General features: G+C 40.4%; 1 protein-coding gene across 3 annotated transcripts; it reads left to right on the top strand.

Annotated features, from left to right (window-relative positions):
• The first annotated feature begins 5,046 nt into the window (after window positions 1-5,046).
• LOC142895727 (sodium- and chloride-dependent GABA transporter 2-like) lies at window positions 5,047-18,682 on the top strand. 3 transcript variants are annotated; one of them, XM_076036967.1, is made up of 14 exons: window positions 5,047-5,221; window positions 7,811-7,945; window positions 8,949-9,089; window positions 9,264-9,354; window positions 12,586-12,718; window positions 13,248-13,382; window positions 13,470-13,573; window positions 14,387-14,511; window positions 14,700-14,812; window positions 14,903-15,040; window positions 15,194-15,296; window positions 16,226-16,326; window positions 16,419-16,589; window positions 16,716-18,674. In XM_076036967.1, exons 1-14 carry the CDS (start codon window positions 5,047-5,049, stop codon window positions 16,839-16,841), a joined length of 1,791 nt encoding a protein of 596 aa, XP_075893082.1. In that variant the 3' UTR covers window positions 16,842-18,674. The 3 variants fall into 3 exon arrangements, with proteins under 3 accessions (XP_075893082.1, XP_075893083.1, XP_075893086.1); XM_076036968.1 differs by having other exon boundaries at window positions 5,063-5,221; window positions 16,704-16,833; XM_076036971.1 differs by lacking the exon at window positions 8,949-9,089 and having other exon boundaries at window positions 5,063-5,221; window positions 16,716-18,682.
• The last annotated feature ends 7 nt before the right edge of the window (window positions 18,683-18,689 follow it).

The following is an 18,689-nucleotide window of genomic DNA, read 5'->3' on the forward strand; positions in this document are numbered from 1 at the left end:
GCTATTTCATAAAGCAGATTATTAATTATTTATTTATTTATTCATAAGGACTGCTAAAATTAAACCAGCAACACTTCTATTTTAGATAGGAAACAATAAAGTTAGTATAATAGTTAACTATATCAACAATTGGACTAACTAGTTAGATGTGCTATATTAGCATGTAACTAGTTTGACATAGGGTATTATCTAGATTTCACAGCAGCATTCATGTTACAATTCCTGTTTTTTATTGCTTCTTCTGGTGTGCTTTTCTTAAGAACCTACTGAGTGTCAGCACACTAACTGTGTGACTGATTATGGCTGCAAGACAACTATATATACTGTTTGTGTGTGCGTGTGTGTGTGTGTGTGCGCGCGCTTGTGTGTGTGGTGTGTCTGAAGGTAGCTCTGATAAATATTAGGTGTCAACAGTTACAGTTTTAAAAAGTGCAGTGGCCTAAGAAAACACAGATGTCACATCCATTCATCCATTTTCTATACCCGCTTCCTCCTGGCGTCTGCTGGAGCTTATCCCAGCGGTCATGGGGCAAAGGTAGGGTACAACCTAGGCAAGTTGCTAAACATATGTGGCAGGGTGGAGAGATCCCAGACGGGCTTCAACCCCAGACTCCTGGGTAAACGTCATGCACGCTTAACCAGTTGGCCAAAAGAATATCCCCTTGGCCAATTAGCCAGGGGACATGGTCAATTGGAGGCATAGTGACAGGATCCTTAACTGTCACATCTCTCCCCCTCTTTTCACAAGCAGATCCTCGTGCGCCGCACAGGCTGCCACACATGAGGAATCCATTGTCCCACTCCCAGTGCTACATGGATCCTGCCGACAACGACAGAATGTAGCAGGGTGGAGAGGGCCCTGGCAAGCTTCGAACCCCAGACTCCCGGTCGGCCTAAGGGACATCCCTTTGGTTGATTGGTTAAGCGTGCATGACAATTACCCCGGAGTCTGGGGTTCGAAGCCCGCCCGGGCCCTCTTCACCTTACCACACATACATACACGCAACCATTCATACTTACAAACATACCAATAGACAAGTTAGAGTTCCCAGTTAGTCTCACAAGCATATTTTTGGACTCAGGGAGAGGGAACCACAGATTCCACATCCTTTATGAAAAAAATGCAGTGCCAAAAAGAGAAAAGGGATTACCCTTCACAAAGGTGGTGCCATGTTTTGTGCTGTCGGCTCACATCAAGATGGTCACGGGTTCTATTCTGACCCCGGGGCCTTTATGTGTGGAGTTTGCATGTTCTCTCTTTGTTGGCCTGCCTAATTTCTCTACTGGTACTCAAGTTCCCATCCACACTCCAAAGACTAACAACACTAGACTAAACAGGTTTGAGATGATTTGCATTTTGAGGTGCGGTGCAGTGTCCTGCTGCAAATAATTATGAGAAAATAATACACCATGAACGTAAATGTATAGTGGTGAGTCAGAAGTGGGTGGTAACATCTAGGCAGCATTAAGGAAAATACTCCCGACTTATACAACCATGATCACTCTGAATATTGGCATTGTGTCCTTGTGGTAAACCTACTTTTCTTGCTCTTCCGTCTATCAATTACAGGGCTGTTTGTGCATGTTGTTGCATGTTTTTAGACAGTGAGAACATGCTTTCACAGCTAACGTCCTCTGGCTCTCTGTGGAAGTCAGGATTTTGGAGGACTCTTTATTTTGATTCTGTGTTGAGGTTTTTTTGTTTTTTTCTTTATTCTGTTTTGGGGTTATATTCTTATTAAATTCCTGCATTGCTCAGTTAAAACTGGTACAGTACTCTAGGAACTCAGCTGTTCCTGTTGAAGCTTGATCCAAGTGTACTCTAAAGAAAGGTTATATGCCCAGGTGCCAACATAGCAATGGGGTCCAATTATTACAGATATGTATTTCCTTTTGATTATGAAAATGAAGGTTTTGTTGTTTTGTAATACAGTATGTTAATTATTTGAACATATCATTTTGTTATTTGAATTGTTTCGTTGTTGTCGTTTTTTTGGCTTGTTGCTAAGGCCATGATGCTTTGCAGTGTGCTAATTATTTCGTTTCTTCAGTTATCTTGTTTGTGTAATTATCTTTTTTTTGTTATGAAGGTTCAGTACATGTTTTATTTACATGACTTTGTTTTAAATGCTTGGCTATTTCTCTTTCCTTATACTTGCTTCCTCACCCCTCCACGGCTTGGTTTGCGCTCCGAGAACACACCGGCTTATCTCTCAGTCGGGACACCAGCTGACCACCTCGACTCCGTTTCAGTACAACAGTTTGTGACCGATCAAGGATAAAACCTCTCACACCAGAGGGTTGAAAGTTTTGGATGCTCGCCTCTGTTGCTGTGGTAACAAGATATCAAGCATGGATCCACACCAGGTCTGCCAGGGCATTGGCCCGACCTCCCATTGGCCCGACCTCCCATTAGTCCGACCTCACATTAGTCCAACAAATTGCCCATTGGTCCGACCTCCCATTACGGTTAGGGTTACGGTTACAATTTGGGAGGTCGGACCAATGGGCAATTTGTCGGACTATTGGGAGTTCGGACTAATGGGCAATTTGTCGGACTATTGGGAGTTCGGACTAATGGGCAATTTGCCGGACTAATGGGAGGTTGGACTAATGGGCAGTTCCCTTTCCAGTCACTGCTGACTGAGAAGGCACGCAAGGAGGCAGCGCTCTTGGCCAGAGTGCAGAATGTCCTGACATCAGGCAGTCTTAGGACCCAGCTACATGAAAGGAACTACTGGTAATTTCCGACAGGTGTGTTTGTGTCCAATGCTGTACGGCCCACACCACAGGAACAGCGCTGAGGACAGAGGTTTTGCAGTAGCAAGCATGTTGGCAAAACTTCGCTAACCTGTTAGACAGAGAGAAGGACAACAACCTGGACATGTCCATTGTACTGGAAGGGTTCTCTGGCTCTGCACTGACCTGGATGCAGAAGCAGTGTGAGGCCAAGAGAAAAGAAGGTGAATGAAGCCCTTCAGCTTTGCCTCCCTCGTGAGCTACCAGCTCCATTTCCTACTCCAGTGCCACGAAGAAGCATTGCACACATCTCAATTACAGTATGGCTTTAACTCTAACCGATTTCAAGTCACAGCCATTTGAAATCTTGATATCAAAATTGAATATTTTCTTGACGAAATGATGGCGCTTAAAGGGTTCACACCGGAACGATGGAATACGTATTGGGGAGATATTATTATTTGTTTTCTAGATATTTCCTCCCCTACACTGCTGGCACAGTCAGAACAGGAAACCAGGGCACAAACACATGTTCTGACGTGAACCTACTTGAGCTGGCCTTGTGATAAAAATTGAAACGGTTAAGGCTGTCCTCGGCACAAAACATAATCTTTCTGGGATTTTTTGCTGCCAGTGGATAGGGAGTGAACTGTTTATCCAGAGATTGTGCAAAAAAATATGGGCAAGATACAATACGGTCGAGCCGCCTTAGAACTGTTTCCCCTTCGAGAGAAAACCCACGTGCATGCTGTTTTGCTCTATGCGCAGCATGGATGCTCCTCTGAGCATGAACACACTGGCACACACCCGACCACGTGTGCTTCTCTATGTGTCCCCCCATGCCTTGCACACGTGGTTTTACAGTCCGGACTGGAACAGAATACCTGCTCTGACATTTGGTGGACGATAGATAAGTCTGTTTGGCAATATTGGAGCTAGTGTATCCTAACGTGAGAGACATGTGAGTGAGTATGAGGAAAGAGACCTTGAGGTTATTAACCCTGGTTTTCGGAGTAAAATGAGTGAGATGTCTCACCAGACAACCCTTGTTGCTTGGGCACGTGAGAAGAGGTTATTTTCTTGAATAAGGAGGTGGGGCCCGCGGGAGGTACTTGGTATGTGGGACTACCTGTTGCGAGCATATTTCACCAGCCAATCAGGATTGGCGTAACAAGATTAATGCTTCTGGGTGTCTGCCAAGGGGGTGTGCATCCCATAAGGAGGCCCTCTACTCATATTACTCAGAGAACCAAGGTTATGTGTATAACCTTAAGTTCTTCTCATGTCTTTACTATTTCTTTTCTGTTGGACAGGTGCTGCTGGCGTAGGTCAGTGACAGTTTTAATAATGTGCCCGTTTTAATAATGCATCCATGATAGGTATATGGCGCTTTCCCAGAATCGCGGTTGCGATCCTTATCACAACAATGAGAGGATGTATGTGACGGTGGCTGATCTTGGTTTTGTGAAACTTGCTGGCATCTAAGAACAAAGTCTTATACATGAAATCTTCTGTATGGACTGCCAACTTTGCAAACTTCTAACCACTTTTCTTGTCTGACAGTTGATTCTTAGTCAGAAACATGACAAACATATTCCATATCCGAAACAGTTAGGAAGCAGTCAGACATGGAACTGTCTTGATTGGTCCGTGCTGTGATTGATCAGTTTTGAATAAGACATACAGAAGATTTGCCCAATTGTCTTTACTCCTTAATAATAAACAAAGATTATTAATGTAATTTTTAAAAAGTTGTTTCAAAATGTTTTTCTATCTTCTGTTTCATTGACTTAAAAAAGAAATCTCAGTTAAATTAAGCGTAATTGTTAGTATGGCGAAACACTTTCACTGAAAGTAATGATCATGAACCAGCCCAACATGACTTGTCTTGGCGTGCTTGGAAAGATGATAAAGACCAGCGCCAAAATTTCTGAATCATTCACACGTTGGCATTTTTAGAAAATAAAGTGGAAGTTTTAAAATGTAATGTGCTTTGATAAGACTGGCAGGCTGATAACATAATCAGGTGGGCTTCCGCATATATGCAAAACCAAATCATGGCGATGTTCCAGTTCACGGGGATCCTTTTTTTTTTTGTTAAAAATAAAGAAATAAAACATCTACGTTCTTGTCATTTGTAAAGTCATTTTTAAAAGAAAAAAAAAAGAGTCTCCCTTGTGGCTCAAGTCTGCTGTCTTACAATTTGGTCACCTCAAAGGGAGCTAAAGTAGGCAGGCCCTAGCGAGTGGATCCAGACATTTAAGAGGCACGGCACTTTTGCCATTCCAGCATTTCTCACAGAGCAGTATGGCCGAGTCCCTGTGCAGGCTGAGTCCTCTCCCTCTAAAGCGCGCTCCACAAGCAGTCAAGGAGCGTGGCAAATGGGCAAGCAAAACAGAGTTCATTCTGTCTGCTGCTGGTGCCATCATTGGACTTGGGAATGTGTGGAGATTTCCATACATGTGCTACAAGAATGGCGGAGGTATGTCACTTTTTATTTTTTAATCTTCCGGTCGGTTTAGTATTCCTTCCTATTCCTTCTGCTAGGAAATGAATATAGCGTTGCAAAGGGTTGTTTTTTTTTTAGCAGGCTGTTTTTAAATGGGATAAAATCATGAGGAAATCGATAATAAATCTGTTTTGTTTTTTTTTATTAACAAGGAACAATTATTTAATAGCTTTTTCATTTAAATTAACATAACTATTCTCAGTTTCAGTTGACTTTTTCAAGTTTTGGAGTAAAAAAAAATCATTTATTTAAAAAAATAAATACAAGGAACTGTGTAAAACCAGCTTGTATTTAATGAATTGGATTTCATTCGTTTGCATGTGATTTAATAGTTGCAGTATGTCAAATTTTGTAAAATATAATATATGTGTATGTGTGTTTGCACGTGAGTGTGTGTGTGTGTACGTATTTTCCATTGTCACATTATGCACTCTTACATAGTTATGAAATTATTATCTATGCCTCCGACTTATCTAATGATTAGGGCTGGGGCGTGTTACAAAAGAGGTGGGATGTGATGTAACGTTCACACGAAAATAAAGGCGCTCCCCAACTTGCACTTACAAAACACCATCTTCTGACACATCATCGACTGATCTGTTTTGAAAGAGAGACTGAAGATGTTTGGTAACCTGACATGAGGCAGAATGCTGTCACAAATTTTAATGACTGAAGACAAAGCCAATGAATCACAATACAGTCTCTCTTTTTTGAGTTTATTTCTATCTCATGTTCATGTAGGGGATGACGAGGACCTGCTTCATATCTACCTCATTTTGTGAAGATACATAGGGGCAACGAAGGCTATGCTAGCAAAAAATAAATAAAAACAAAGCTCTTATTTTTACAACCGTGCTTTCTGAGAGACAGCCTAAATGGAAAACATGTGAACAAAGTTATTTTCAGAAAAACGTGTGTTCACTTAAGGCAAATGCAAAATATTCACATGTAGATGGGCTTTACTGCGTAGAACATCCACCTTTGGCTAAACTGTCAGTTTATCAGTCATTAATATGTTTAATATGTATAACATTTCTAATGCAGTTCTAATGCTGCACTCTGACAAGTGTTTGCACAGAGAAAATCACAGAGGTGATGACCGATGATAGTAACATGAAGGCATGTTTTCTGCTCTTTTGTAATCTAATCGCTACTGTTTGAGTCTCGTTCAAGGTACATATTGTTGGTTTGGCTCCTTTACCTAGTATCATGGTATCAAACCGCGTGTTTCTTTTAATGAAGAAAAGGAGACAGTTAAATCTTAATCAATTTTATCTGAGAAGAAGAAAAAGACATTTGGTCCAGAGATCTGATGGAGAGATCTCTGGATTCAAGTCCTGGACGTCGCCGGAGTCAGACTGACTTCTTTCTCCCACGAAAGTCCTTAAGTACAAAGACAAACAATCTGACTCCTGATTTGAATGTCTTGTCAAGTGTCGTCCTTTGATTGGCTGTCCATTCTCCCCCTTCAGTTCCTGGGTGTTACTGTCATTGTTTGTGAATCAGGAAGCAGGTCATTATTTGGCCGTGAGCCAAACGGTCCATCCTTCCTTCCGGTGTGACCTGTTGAAACAATTTGCTGCAAGACAAGCTTGAGGTGATAAATTCCCATCGCTGTGACTGGATGGGTCGCACACTTTATGAGGGTCGCAAAGGCAGTTCCTTCAGCTGACCACTCTCTGGTCACCCCAGGTCACTGTTCATTAGACTTAATGAGTTACACAGTCTTTGCTTACCAGGTTTTAAACACCCCCAGGGCACTGGTCATGATGAGCTAATATACTCCAAATTACTACATATAGTAACATTCAATACATTTATACATTCAACTCAATATAATAATTCCAACATATAAATGTAATGTTACAGATATAATAGCACAATAGGCTATGATGCGTGATGTTAAATGTCTGATTCCAACAATATGTAAATATTTGAGAAGAACTGCTGACCAACCAAGCATACCAGGATGTGGTGCATGTTGACTCAGATGGCATCTTTTTGCTTTATCCTATAATAATCTTAATCTTACACTGGATGCCAGTTGGATGAGGAGAAAGTGTTGGTGTAGCAGGTTTAAAAGAAACAGGGGTACAATATAAAGATTAATTTGTTCTCCATTGAGGTTAAAAGCATCAAGGGCAGGTTCATAGGAGGAGTCAAAAACATCTTACATTTAAGGCAGGATTGGAGGCAATAAACCACAATAGAGCAGTGTGAGCCGGGGTAAAGCAAATGAAGAGATCCAAGCCAACTTTAAAGTTTTAGGTTACAGGCAATAAGCAACATATACGATACACTTTATTAAATGCGCTTTAGATTTTAACAAAATGCACTCCTGAACCTTCCATCCTAAATGAATCAGGTTCATCAAAAGTAAACACACAGTCGTCACATGACCTCTTGGCTCAGGAGGCTTGAAAGTGGCAGCGTGGGCACACCAATGATTCTTTAAACCAGAATAAATGTGTTGAGTGTCGAGGTGCGTCAGATGGATTCTAACAGACAGACAGACATTGTTCCATTTGGTCCTGATCAAATACTGCCAAATTATCATTACAGGTGCATTCTTCATTCCTTACATCCTCTTTCTGGTGACCTGTGGCATTCCATTGTTTGTACTGGAGACAGCACTCGGCCAGTACACCAGTCGGGGAGGAATCATGTGCTGGAGGAAAATCTGCCCCTTGTTTGAGGGTAAGGTGCATCTGCCCAGTTTATGATCTGCTGTAGTCAGAGTGTGAAGAGCCTGACTCTCTGTGAAAAAATGTAATTGATAAAACCGTCCTTTATGAAAAAAAAAAAGTTTTAATTTGAGGAGGCAGGTTTTAGTAGACTGAGTTGCTTCTCGCACCAAATTGAACAGTTCTAATGCTGTGTAGTTTTTTTTTTTTATATATACATCCATATGTAAAAAGCCCATGGAAAAGCAGAGGGTCTTTTTAATTAATAATTAATAAAAGAACACAAGAAGAAAAGATGCTAAAAGGCATCCTGTTGGTGAAAGGAACATCAATTGAGGCATGTTATGACACCATGACAGGCTTGCCAAAATCAGTACGACACAGAGAAAAGACACTGTTGCTCTTTTTCTCCGATAAAGACAAAGCTATCCTTTAAATTGCTTCTGCTTTAGGATAACACCTAATGTCTGTAGCAGCAGCTGTTTCAATTTTTTCCCTCTTTTTTATTCCTTGGTCTTCCTATGTGAATTTTTAATGATTCTCATCATAATTTAACCTCTTGTGTTGATCAAAATTCTATCTATGCTCGGGACACCAGTTCAGACAATCTCAACATGCTTCAGATGGGAGTTTTCAAGTACGCGGACATGCAGAATTTTGGACTGAAATGTCACAGACTCCCCGCAGTAAAAACCCCAGGATACCAAATTCCTGTCAGTAAAAAATGTACAGCTATCCTATTTCTGAGAGCAGCATTTCATCAGCCAAGTGAAGAACAGCGTAAAGTCCAAGCTGGAGGAACATAGAATAGAAATGCAGGCCTTGTCCTGAAAAAAAATCTCTTCACTTCATTTTGAGTTAATTAATAAATCAAAGAAAGCCCAACAGTGTTGCAACTTTGTAGGATCGCTCATATGTATGTATTAAAATAGTTTAAAATAACAGTGCTATTGCATTCTGACACACGTACAGTCAGGGTATTGTGGAAATACTTTTAACTGAACTTTATTTTACAGGAATGGGATATGCAGGCCAAATGATCATTTTCTATGGATGCATCAGCTACATTGTGATTTTAGCCTGGGGTTTTCTCTACCTTTTCTCTTCTTTCTCTGACACGCTGCCTTGGGCCACCTGTAATAATACATGGAACACAGGTAATTTTTCATCAAGCACAAAGACCACTATCAATGGCAAGAGCACTTTCCCCCCAATTCAAGCCAATACCATTGAGAAAAAAAAGATCTTGAATAATATTAAGGTTGAAATTACATATTTTTAATTTAACAATTGTGCACTGTTTCAATATTCAATACTTTGGCTTATTTCAGAATCTTGTCTGGTGCTAAACACCTACAATGCTGATGCAAACTGGACTGGGCTCCCTGTGAATGGATCGTCGTCGGTAGTGGAGTTCTGGCAGTAAGTTTTCATTTAAATTCCCATAATTATAGAGGAAAAAAAACTTTGCAAAATGTGGCTTTTGTTTTAAGGGATAATTAACCAGAGCCATGTGCAGAAATCAGATGACCATAAGCTGCTTCATATGATCATACTGTCCTGATCTTTTGACAGAACAGACAATCAGTGGCAGCTCAATCGGATTTGCATGGGATCACATGACCTAGTCCTTGATCATCTGAGTTCTTCACATGTTAACAGTTGTCCACAGGGCAGTGCCTCCATTTGTTTTAATGTGCACAGAGACACGGAGAGATCTGACAACTGCTGCTGTCATCCTTGAGTCAAGACTCACTCGTGAAGATTAACCACTAACGAGGTGGTGTGAGTTCATCCAGTCAGTGTTTAACAGTCTTAGTAGTGAACATAGAAATCTGGCATTTGATAGTTGATGCCAAGTACTGCAGATTAAAGCTCCTGTGTGGAACTTCACACTTGGGCTGATCCATCCAGTTATTGAAAATAAAGATCACAACCTTGGTATCAGATCGTTACTAGCTGGTGTTTGTTGTTATTGTTGTTGTTGTGCTGTAACACAACTCAGCAGATGGGGGCAGCATTGAGAGAGAGGGCTATATATACAATTTAGAGTTATTAGAGTAATCAGAGTTATTAGAGTAATCAGAGTTATTAGAGTAATCAGAGTTATTAGAGTTATCAGTATCCCTTTCATTGCTGATGTGAACTTCACAGTAGGCTCATGTAGGTGAGAAAAAAATGTGTTAACTGTATTAAATTAAATTAAATTAAATTAAATTAAATTAAATATTAAAAATAACAATGCTTTTTTTAATACGCCTATTTTTTGGTCCAGAAAATGTCTAAAGCATCTCTGAAAGTGTCGAAGGCCCCTAGGGTGTCCCACTAATATTGGCTATGGTGGCAACAATGAAACCTGAAAGATTACAAAATTACTGTTCACAGTGCAGTAGAGAACAGCAATCTAGTTATCCCACCCAGGATATGTGATGGATTTGTTAACAAAAATGAATGCCTTGTATTTTTTTCTCAAAAACCAAGCGCTTTTCGCAGTACTATATTGGCTCTAATAATGTTCTGTGTAAACGGCCTTTAAGATTGACCAACATGGTCAACACATTTACCACCACCTAACTTGGAAATTTCCTTAAACTCGAACAACTTGTCCTTTGCCGAAAAGTTAATATTCTTTTAAATCACAAGAATTCACAGATTACGAAAATTAAACAGATTAGAAAAACGTTAATCCTTGGTAATCCGGGTTTAAGGCGAGATCCTCTTGCACCCTGGCAGAAGACCAGGAAGACCCCAGCTCCAGCTCTGCTAGTATCAGTTCTCCTGGCAACACTGCATTAGGAGTGCACTCAGCCACAGCACTGCCCAAACCAATGGCCAAACCACAATATGTACAAAATGAGCAGCAATGTGCAGATAATATGACATTTTTTATGCTTAGCTCAGCTCCATCCAGTGGAGTCAGATTGTCCAGATTGGAGTTATAATAAATTCCTACCTGATCTAAACATCAGTTTGCCCAGGAGGTTGCTGGGTTTAGCCGCTGTCATTGGAAGTACACAACATCATCAAACATCAAAACCCATGAGATGTCTTGCTAAAAATGTATCTACTGCCAAATCTCAGCAGCTGCCGCCTGCAGCGACTTGGCAGAAAGTGTGCAGTTACGGTAACTAGTATTTACGAAAGGAAGTCCGTCTTTATCCAGAGCGGATCAAAACACAGCAGGAACTGTTTTGAGGCATTGTGCAGCATTTAAAAGCAATTAACATGGAGACAAGGTGTTGTCGAAGGGGCAGAAGGTCAGCGAATGACTTCAGGGCCCACTAAAAGTGTCGACAGAAAGACGTTTTTTTTGAAAGTTGGACGAGGATTAAGCAAAAATGTCAGATTATGGCGTATGTTAAAGAAAAACTAGGTGACCAATTTTCATGATGGTATAACAATAACTTCCTGAGCATCGCACATAGTACTGCGTGATTATACTAAATGGGCTGAGTTATTCCTTAGTCACTGAAAATCGCCTCGTCCATTCGACTGTTAGCTATTTAAATTGTAGCGACAGACGGCAGTGGAGTTGCTTTACTGTGCGTATGTAGCCAAGACAGAGTTGATCGCAGTGTTCACAAAAAGAGGCTTTGATGATTCGTTCAGTTCTTTGCATTTCAATTTTGAAGACTTTATCATGGTCAGAGAGACAATCTAGTTAAAGTTAAAAAATGTATTCCTTCATTTCTTTCATTTCCTGACCATCTTTGGGAAGTTAGTGTAACGACCATTTCTCATACAATCTTAATCTTTCTCTAAGCCCCTGCCTATTCTTATCTTCAATCTTGCATTAAATATCATTTATCATTTATTGTTTCTTTGTCCATACCCCGCAAGCAACAAACTTCAATACAATACACTGAGTTAAACAACCCTTGCTTGAAGGGAGGAAACTGTCTTATTCACTTCCTTTCACTTGAACAAAACTTTGGTGTATTTTCTATAATTATCACACTGCATCTCTGGAAAATCCTGATACATTTGTTGTCCAAAAGAGTAAAGGCAATAACATGAATTTGTTACAGACTTACTGTTTACTATTGTGCTGGACTGATGGTGAAACAACTCTACACTACATCTGCAGCCAATAAGTGCACTTAAAGCCATCAAACTTAGAGCACAATAAAGCCAATAAAGCTTATGTCCATCGTTTTCCTCTTATGTAAGATATATTAAAAACCATCAGCAAAGACAACAAATCTGAGAGAGTGGTAAACTGAGTACACAATACCCTCAGGCCAAAAATACAAGCATGGTAGTGAACTGCAAGTCCTGAATGAATCGCTCAAAAGTCATTTTACTGACTTGTAACTCATTATTTCCTCACCTCTATTAACTTGTGAATTTGTCAGAGCCGCTTGTCACTATTGTGTGACGGCTTTTCCAATTGCATTTGCCCTGTGGTAAAATCCACGTCTCTGATGTCTTGTTTCAGCTCAGCTCCCCTTGTCTTTAATTATCATTGTGGGGTGTTTTCGTCAAAGAGAACATTGACATGTTGTACGGTTGTTCTGACCCACCAGGTTCATTCCAGATCAAAACAAAAGTAATTGTGGCAAATTTTCTCATCATGCTGATCATGTCAGGACAGTTGCAGTCCTCGTATTGTTATAAGCGCAGTGGTTCCACTCATCATTTTGGTGCTTTCAGGCGGCGAGTGCTCAATATATCTTCTGGCATCGAGAAGTTGGGAAACATACAGGGCGACCTTTCTTTGTGTCTGCTTCTGGCCTGGGTCCTCTGTTACTTCTGCGTGTGGAAGGGCGTCAAGTCGACGGGAAAGGTAAGGAGAGTGATCCAACAAGTCGTTGCCGCTGCTTACGTGACATACATACATATATCATCATGGATTGGCGATGACGTTTGAGGTATGCACGATGAGGTTGACCAAACTCGAGAGGAACCAGTGTGTCGGCCCTGGCTAAAAGACCACGAGTTGTTGAACACGACACAACTGAGTATACACAGTGACACTAATATAGTCAGACAAAACAGCGGAGTATTAACTGTTGGGCAGGTTTCTGGCTCTTAACACACAGCTCTTGTGATCTGAGGCCAGCATATTTGCAGGTTCAGAGGGGGTTTATGAATGCATCAATGACAGTGTTGGGAAATGCCCCAGGAAGCATGAAGGCGCTTTGACAAGACGTGTTGTAAACTGCGCACTAATTTAGATTTTTACAAGTGAGCGATAAATCATGCAGGGGTTGAAATGCTTTGGGTTATACAGTAGTTCAACTTAAGGTTGCATTGTTTATCCAGTGGGTCAAAATTTCAAATGTACTCCTCTGATTTGTTTTTTGTTTTTTAAGGCTACGTACATCACAGCAACATTCCCCTTCTTTATGTTACTGGTGCTTGTCGTCAGAGGAATGACACTTCCTGGAGCCATCCATGGCATCAAGCATTACCTATACCCAGATCCGGCTCGGCTCGCTGACCCGCAGGTATTGTTTTGCCCGCGTTTCTGCCGCCGTTCAATTACACCCGTGCAAGTTAGGATTTTTTTTTCAGTTTTGTGTCTTTGTTTGTAGGTGTGGATAGATGCCGGAACCCAAATATTTTATTCATATGCCATATGTTTAGGTTGTCTGACAACACTGGGGAGCTACAACAAGTATAACAACAATTGTTACAGGCAAGTCGTTTTGTCGTTATCTTATCGCTTTCTTTTAATATCACCTTTAAATTGTCTTCCAAGGTTTTATTTTTCTCCTTTGGAAGGGCTTTTGTTTATCAATTATTTGTATGGGGCCTCGTCTCTGTGGATGCATGGAATAGGTTTAGCATATTAGGGTGACACTACATCAATACAATTCAATTATGCTTATTGATCCCTTGGGAGAATTCCCTCAGGGAAATTGGTTTCCAGCCACAACACAACACCACAGAAAAAGGTATGGAATATAAAGTGCGGAAAAGCATAAAAACAGAGTAAAAAAAATAAAAAATAACAATGGTTAAAATACAATAAAAGATATTAAAACCATACCAGGCAGACAATTGTAACCAATATCGATAAAAGTGCCAGTCAAAAAGTGCTACAGCGCTGCAAGGCTCCCTTCCCTTTTCCTCCCACGGTCCCTCCCCTCCCACTGAGTGCAGAGTTGTACAGTGTGATGACTCGTGGGACAAAGGACATAAGACCTTCACGGCTAAATGAACCCACACCAGCAAAATCTGCAAGGGATTTTTATATTTTATGATGCAAAATGTGCTGTTTTACAGTCCAAATTTGACAGCTGAGAAACTTTCCCGTCGAGCATCGAGACCCATCAGGGGGCCACGATCCACACATGCTTTCTTTCATAGTGTTGTATGTAATGTACCCCCACACCCCAGTCCAGTGTGTCTGTACACTGTTTAACTTTGGCTGTACATATTGTATCTACCAGTGCTGTCTTGAGCTGGAGAAAATACTGACTGTGCTTGTGGATTGTTCTGATTTCAGAGACTCTTTCTATCTTTGCTTGCTGAACAGCGGGACCAGCTTTCTGTCTGGTTTTGCCATTTTTTCTGTTCTGGGATACATGTCACAAAAACAGGGTGTTGACATCAACAGTGTGGCCGAATCTGGTATGAAAGTAATACAATTTTAAATGACTTTGTCATTGTTACCGTGTAAGTTGTTTGACCAAACAGTCTTTTTCTATAATTCATGCTACCTGTGTATTATTGTTTAAAGTTCAAATTCTTGGGACAAATGGCAAACCTTTGCCAAAACTGGAGGCAAGGATTTAATCTGTGTTGATGTCACACTACAGGGCCCGGCCTTGCGTTCATAGTCTATCCACAAGCTGTCACTCTTCTACCGTGGCCTCAGTTCTGGTCCGTGTGCTTTTTTATCATGATCATCCTGTTAGGAATAGATGGACAAGTAAGTTGCTCTTATATATTATAATTATAATTTCCTTATTTTTTCTTGAAGCTCTTGCATTGAACTTTTTTGTCCTCTGTCCCTCTCCAGTTCATTGGACTTGAAAGCATCATGACCTCTTTGTCCGACATCTTCCCATCTCAAATCCGAAAAGGTTACCGCAGAGAGCTTCTTTTGCTGTTGATCTGTGCCTTTTGCTATGTAATAGACCTTCTACTGGTGTCTCAGGTAAAAAAAAAAAAAAAAATGCATTTGCTATTATAACTTTGTATTTGTATGTCACGTTTTTCAATTCATGTTCCGTCCTCTCAACGACAACAGCAACAGTAGGAGCAACAGCAAATAACATCCTTTCCATTGCATTTTTCTGTTTTATATTAGGCTGGAGCATATATCATGCAAATATTTGACCACTATGTATGCAGTGGACCCGCCCTACTTCTAATGGCATTCTTCCAGTCGATGATAATCGGATGGATTTATGGTAAGACATACTGCCTTTGGTTTTGTGTAGCAAACAGATCAAACTGAATTTGATCTGTCTTCAAATTCAACATTTGAAGACTGGTAATACACATGTGAGAGTACTAATTGTGACAGATGGCGGAGGAGCAAGACGGGCAGGCCACAGGAATAACATCTTTGCAGACTTGGATGACAGGGGCTTCGGGAAAAGTCTGACTGCGGACAGCAGATAAATTTTAGGTTGTAGGCTTCTAGAGCAGACATGCCCAAAGTCCGGCCCGCGGGCCAAGTCCGGCCCGCCAACTGATTTCAATTGGCCCGCGGCTTTACTCGGAATACATGACGCGATCTCTTCAATCTCCGCCCAAAAACAATCGTGCGCGCACCACCAACCCCAACCCCCGTCAACGATTGCGCACCCCCGCACCCGTCAACAATCGCGATCCGCCGCGCACCCCCCACGTCAACAGATGTCCTCGGTGTTGGCCCACGGGTCTTTTAATCCAGGTGAACACACAGAACACACGTGACTTTTGTTTTGCCAATACAAACTGTGGGTGAGAGGGTGCCAAGTGTGTTGCTCGCTGCCACCTTGGTTTTTGACCTATTAATCACTAGCTAACCACCTGTTTCGGAAGCCCTGATCCAGAAGCTTTTATTGTGAAAATTAGAAGCGCAGGGAGCCCGAGCAGACAATCCAGACACTATCTTGTTTGGGGGCCGTGGCTTCATTGGCCCAGGACACCAGGCTTATAATCTTGAGTTTGTAAGGTCATATGAGGTCGTAGAACTGCCTTGCCAATAATATGTCTGTTGTGGTTTGGAGGTGCAAACCAAATCCCTACAATAAACCATCAATTAAGTAAAGAAAAGAAGGATTTGAAGTTGGTGAGATAGACAGGAAACATACAGTAGTTCATTCAAATGATGTGTTTGTCTCTGCTGCAGGTGCCGAGCGCTTCAGCAACAACATTGCAGCCATGATTGGCTACAAGCCCATGCCACTGTTAAAGTACCTCTGGATGTACGGCACCCCTCTTGTTTGCAGCGTAAGTCTGAAGAAGAAGCTCCTTCACAGAATAACCTTTTTTTTTCTTCTTGATTGTAAAACTGGCCATTGTACTTTGTTTCCCATTCAAAGGGCACCATGATATTTCTGATCCTGAGATACACACCTCTGAAGTTCAACAACTCCTACGTTTATCCATGGTGGGCCTACTTCATTGGCTGGTTTCTGGCTTTTTCATCTCTAGTGCAGATTCCAATCGCCATGGTCTTCAAACTGGCCCAACAAGAAGGGACCCTCTGGCAGGTCAGTGGGGTTTGGCTGTGGGCATCTTTTTTTCTTACTCTGTTTGCAGTTAAGACATTGAAAAACTACTGTTGGTTCATGAATGCACATGTAAAGAAATATGTAATATATTAGATCTTCTTCTAGCGCCTCAAGTCAAGTTCCCGCCCTGCAGATGACCTTCCACTGAAGGCAAAGGAGATGGAAAGCATCAGTCCCTCATTGCATGGCCTTGATGATCGGGCAGGGGCAACATATCATGACAACATATAACTCCTGTTTTCAACATTTTCCATCCTTAAAGATGGAAAATGTTTTGATTTAATAAGGATAAGTTTGACTGAGACACTGTGTTTTCTGTTTTGTAACTTGAGGTAGGAATGGAATGAAAGAATTACAGGTGATGCAATTATAATAATAGTAAAAAAAAGAAAAAAAAAAAAAAAAAAGGAAATAAAGACAGTGCAAACGTGCAGCCACAGGAAAAACATCTGATTGAAAAAAGAAAATATTTTTTCTTTGTTCTGTGTAAAGCCAGTATAAGCATGACAATGGAAGAAAATTCTCAACTTCAACTTCAACTTCGCAATAGCCTACAGCAACGTCAAAAAGCTAGGGTTTCAGTCTTTTCAGCTTTCACGGCCGTGGCACATTTGCATCACAGGATGCATATTGTAGTTTTAAGGCTGTACTTGTACTGGCACAGCTCTTGAATTTAATTGTCAGCTGTATGTGCATGTACAAGGTCTCAGTGCAACGTGACCTCTGAAGCTGTTTTCCACATTCTTTCCTTTTGTTCTTTTGTTTTTTCTATGCTGAAAATACATGAGCAATAAGTCTGTTGTTGTAAGAGACTAATTCATCTGTGTGATCCCATTTGTGGAACTCTGAGGGTCATCCACGATGTCAGTGGGGTTAACAAATGAAAGTATGTGGCTTTTATTTCTCGAATAGTTGTTTAGTGCGTACAAAGACCAGATGTGTCAGATTTCTATTTTGATATGGGCTTTTTTTAAACGTGTTTTTCTTACTCAAATGTGTCTGTTTTAAGTGCCTTAACTTTCATTAAAACCTGCAATAATATTATCAGGATTCGTTAAGCCTTGGTAGTGCTCATAACTTGGTGCTAGTTTTATATTCAATGTACACTGTATATAGAAGCAGCTGTTTGTCTCTATATATTATATATAGACATAATGTCTATACATATGTCTGTATGTATTGTATATAGACAGAAACAGCTGTTTACATGTCTTTTGTATCCTTCACAGATGTTCTTGACTCAGCCTTTTCTTTGAGAGGTTTTGTGCCTTTTTATAGCAGTGATTATCATTTTCAAATCCAATAATCCAGTATTTTTTTTTTAAATAAATCATTTTGGTGGTAATTTGATTTGTTTTGTTTCCTTAAAAGTAAGTAATGGAGGTATGTTGTCTATTTAAAAAAAAAAAAAAAAAAAAGCAGAGGTCAATAAGCGGGTATAGAAAATGAATGAATGAATGAGTTCAATAAATTGATGCAGCTTTAGGCTGGCCCCTTGTCATGAGATATGAGATGATATCGGATTTCTGCTGATCCCACAAAATCCTTCACATCTGCCAGTTCTTTAACACAACCAACCTTTCTTTAAAAACTGTTTTTCCTATCGCCCCACTGTCTCTATTGAAATGCGCATGTCCACTCTGATTATTATATGTCCCTCATTTCATAATAGGACATTTAAATAATCAACCAGAATTCACTTTACCAACATTTTCTAGCAATGAAATTGTATCCCTACAGTGAAATTAGAAGTAGATGCTGTGTTTTATTGTGCTTTTTACACTCTTCTTCCTAACATGTAAAAGGTTCAACAAAACCTCAGTTTTAGTAGGAGGTTAAAACCAAGCAATTTTGCAATATGTTGTAAACAGAAGTAAATATCTATGTTTTTTTCTGGAGCACTAAATTGATTTTGTTTTGTTTTGTTTTCTAAATATTTGTATCATGCTGCTGAACTGGAGTCCAGAATAAAAAGAGTTTACAATTGAACTGGACACTCAGGTATGAATATCTACAATTATATTTTCATTTAATCAAATAAACGCAAAAATATATTTTAGGATAAATGAAAACATGACA

Source organism: Nelusetta ayraudi, unplaced genomic scaffold (genome assembly GCF_046127955.1).
Source record: "Nelusetta ayraudi isolate G7.1 ecotype Tasmania unplaced genomic scaffold, CSIRO-AGI_Nayr_v1 ptg000050l, whole genome shotgun sequence".
In the NCBI taxonomy this organism is placed as follows: domain Eukaryota; kingdom Metazoa; phylum Chordata; class Actinopteri; order Tetraodontiformes; family Monacanthidae; genus Nelusetta; species Nelusetta ayraudi.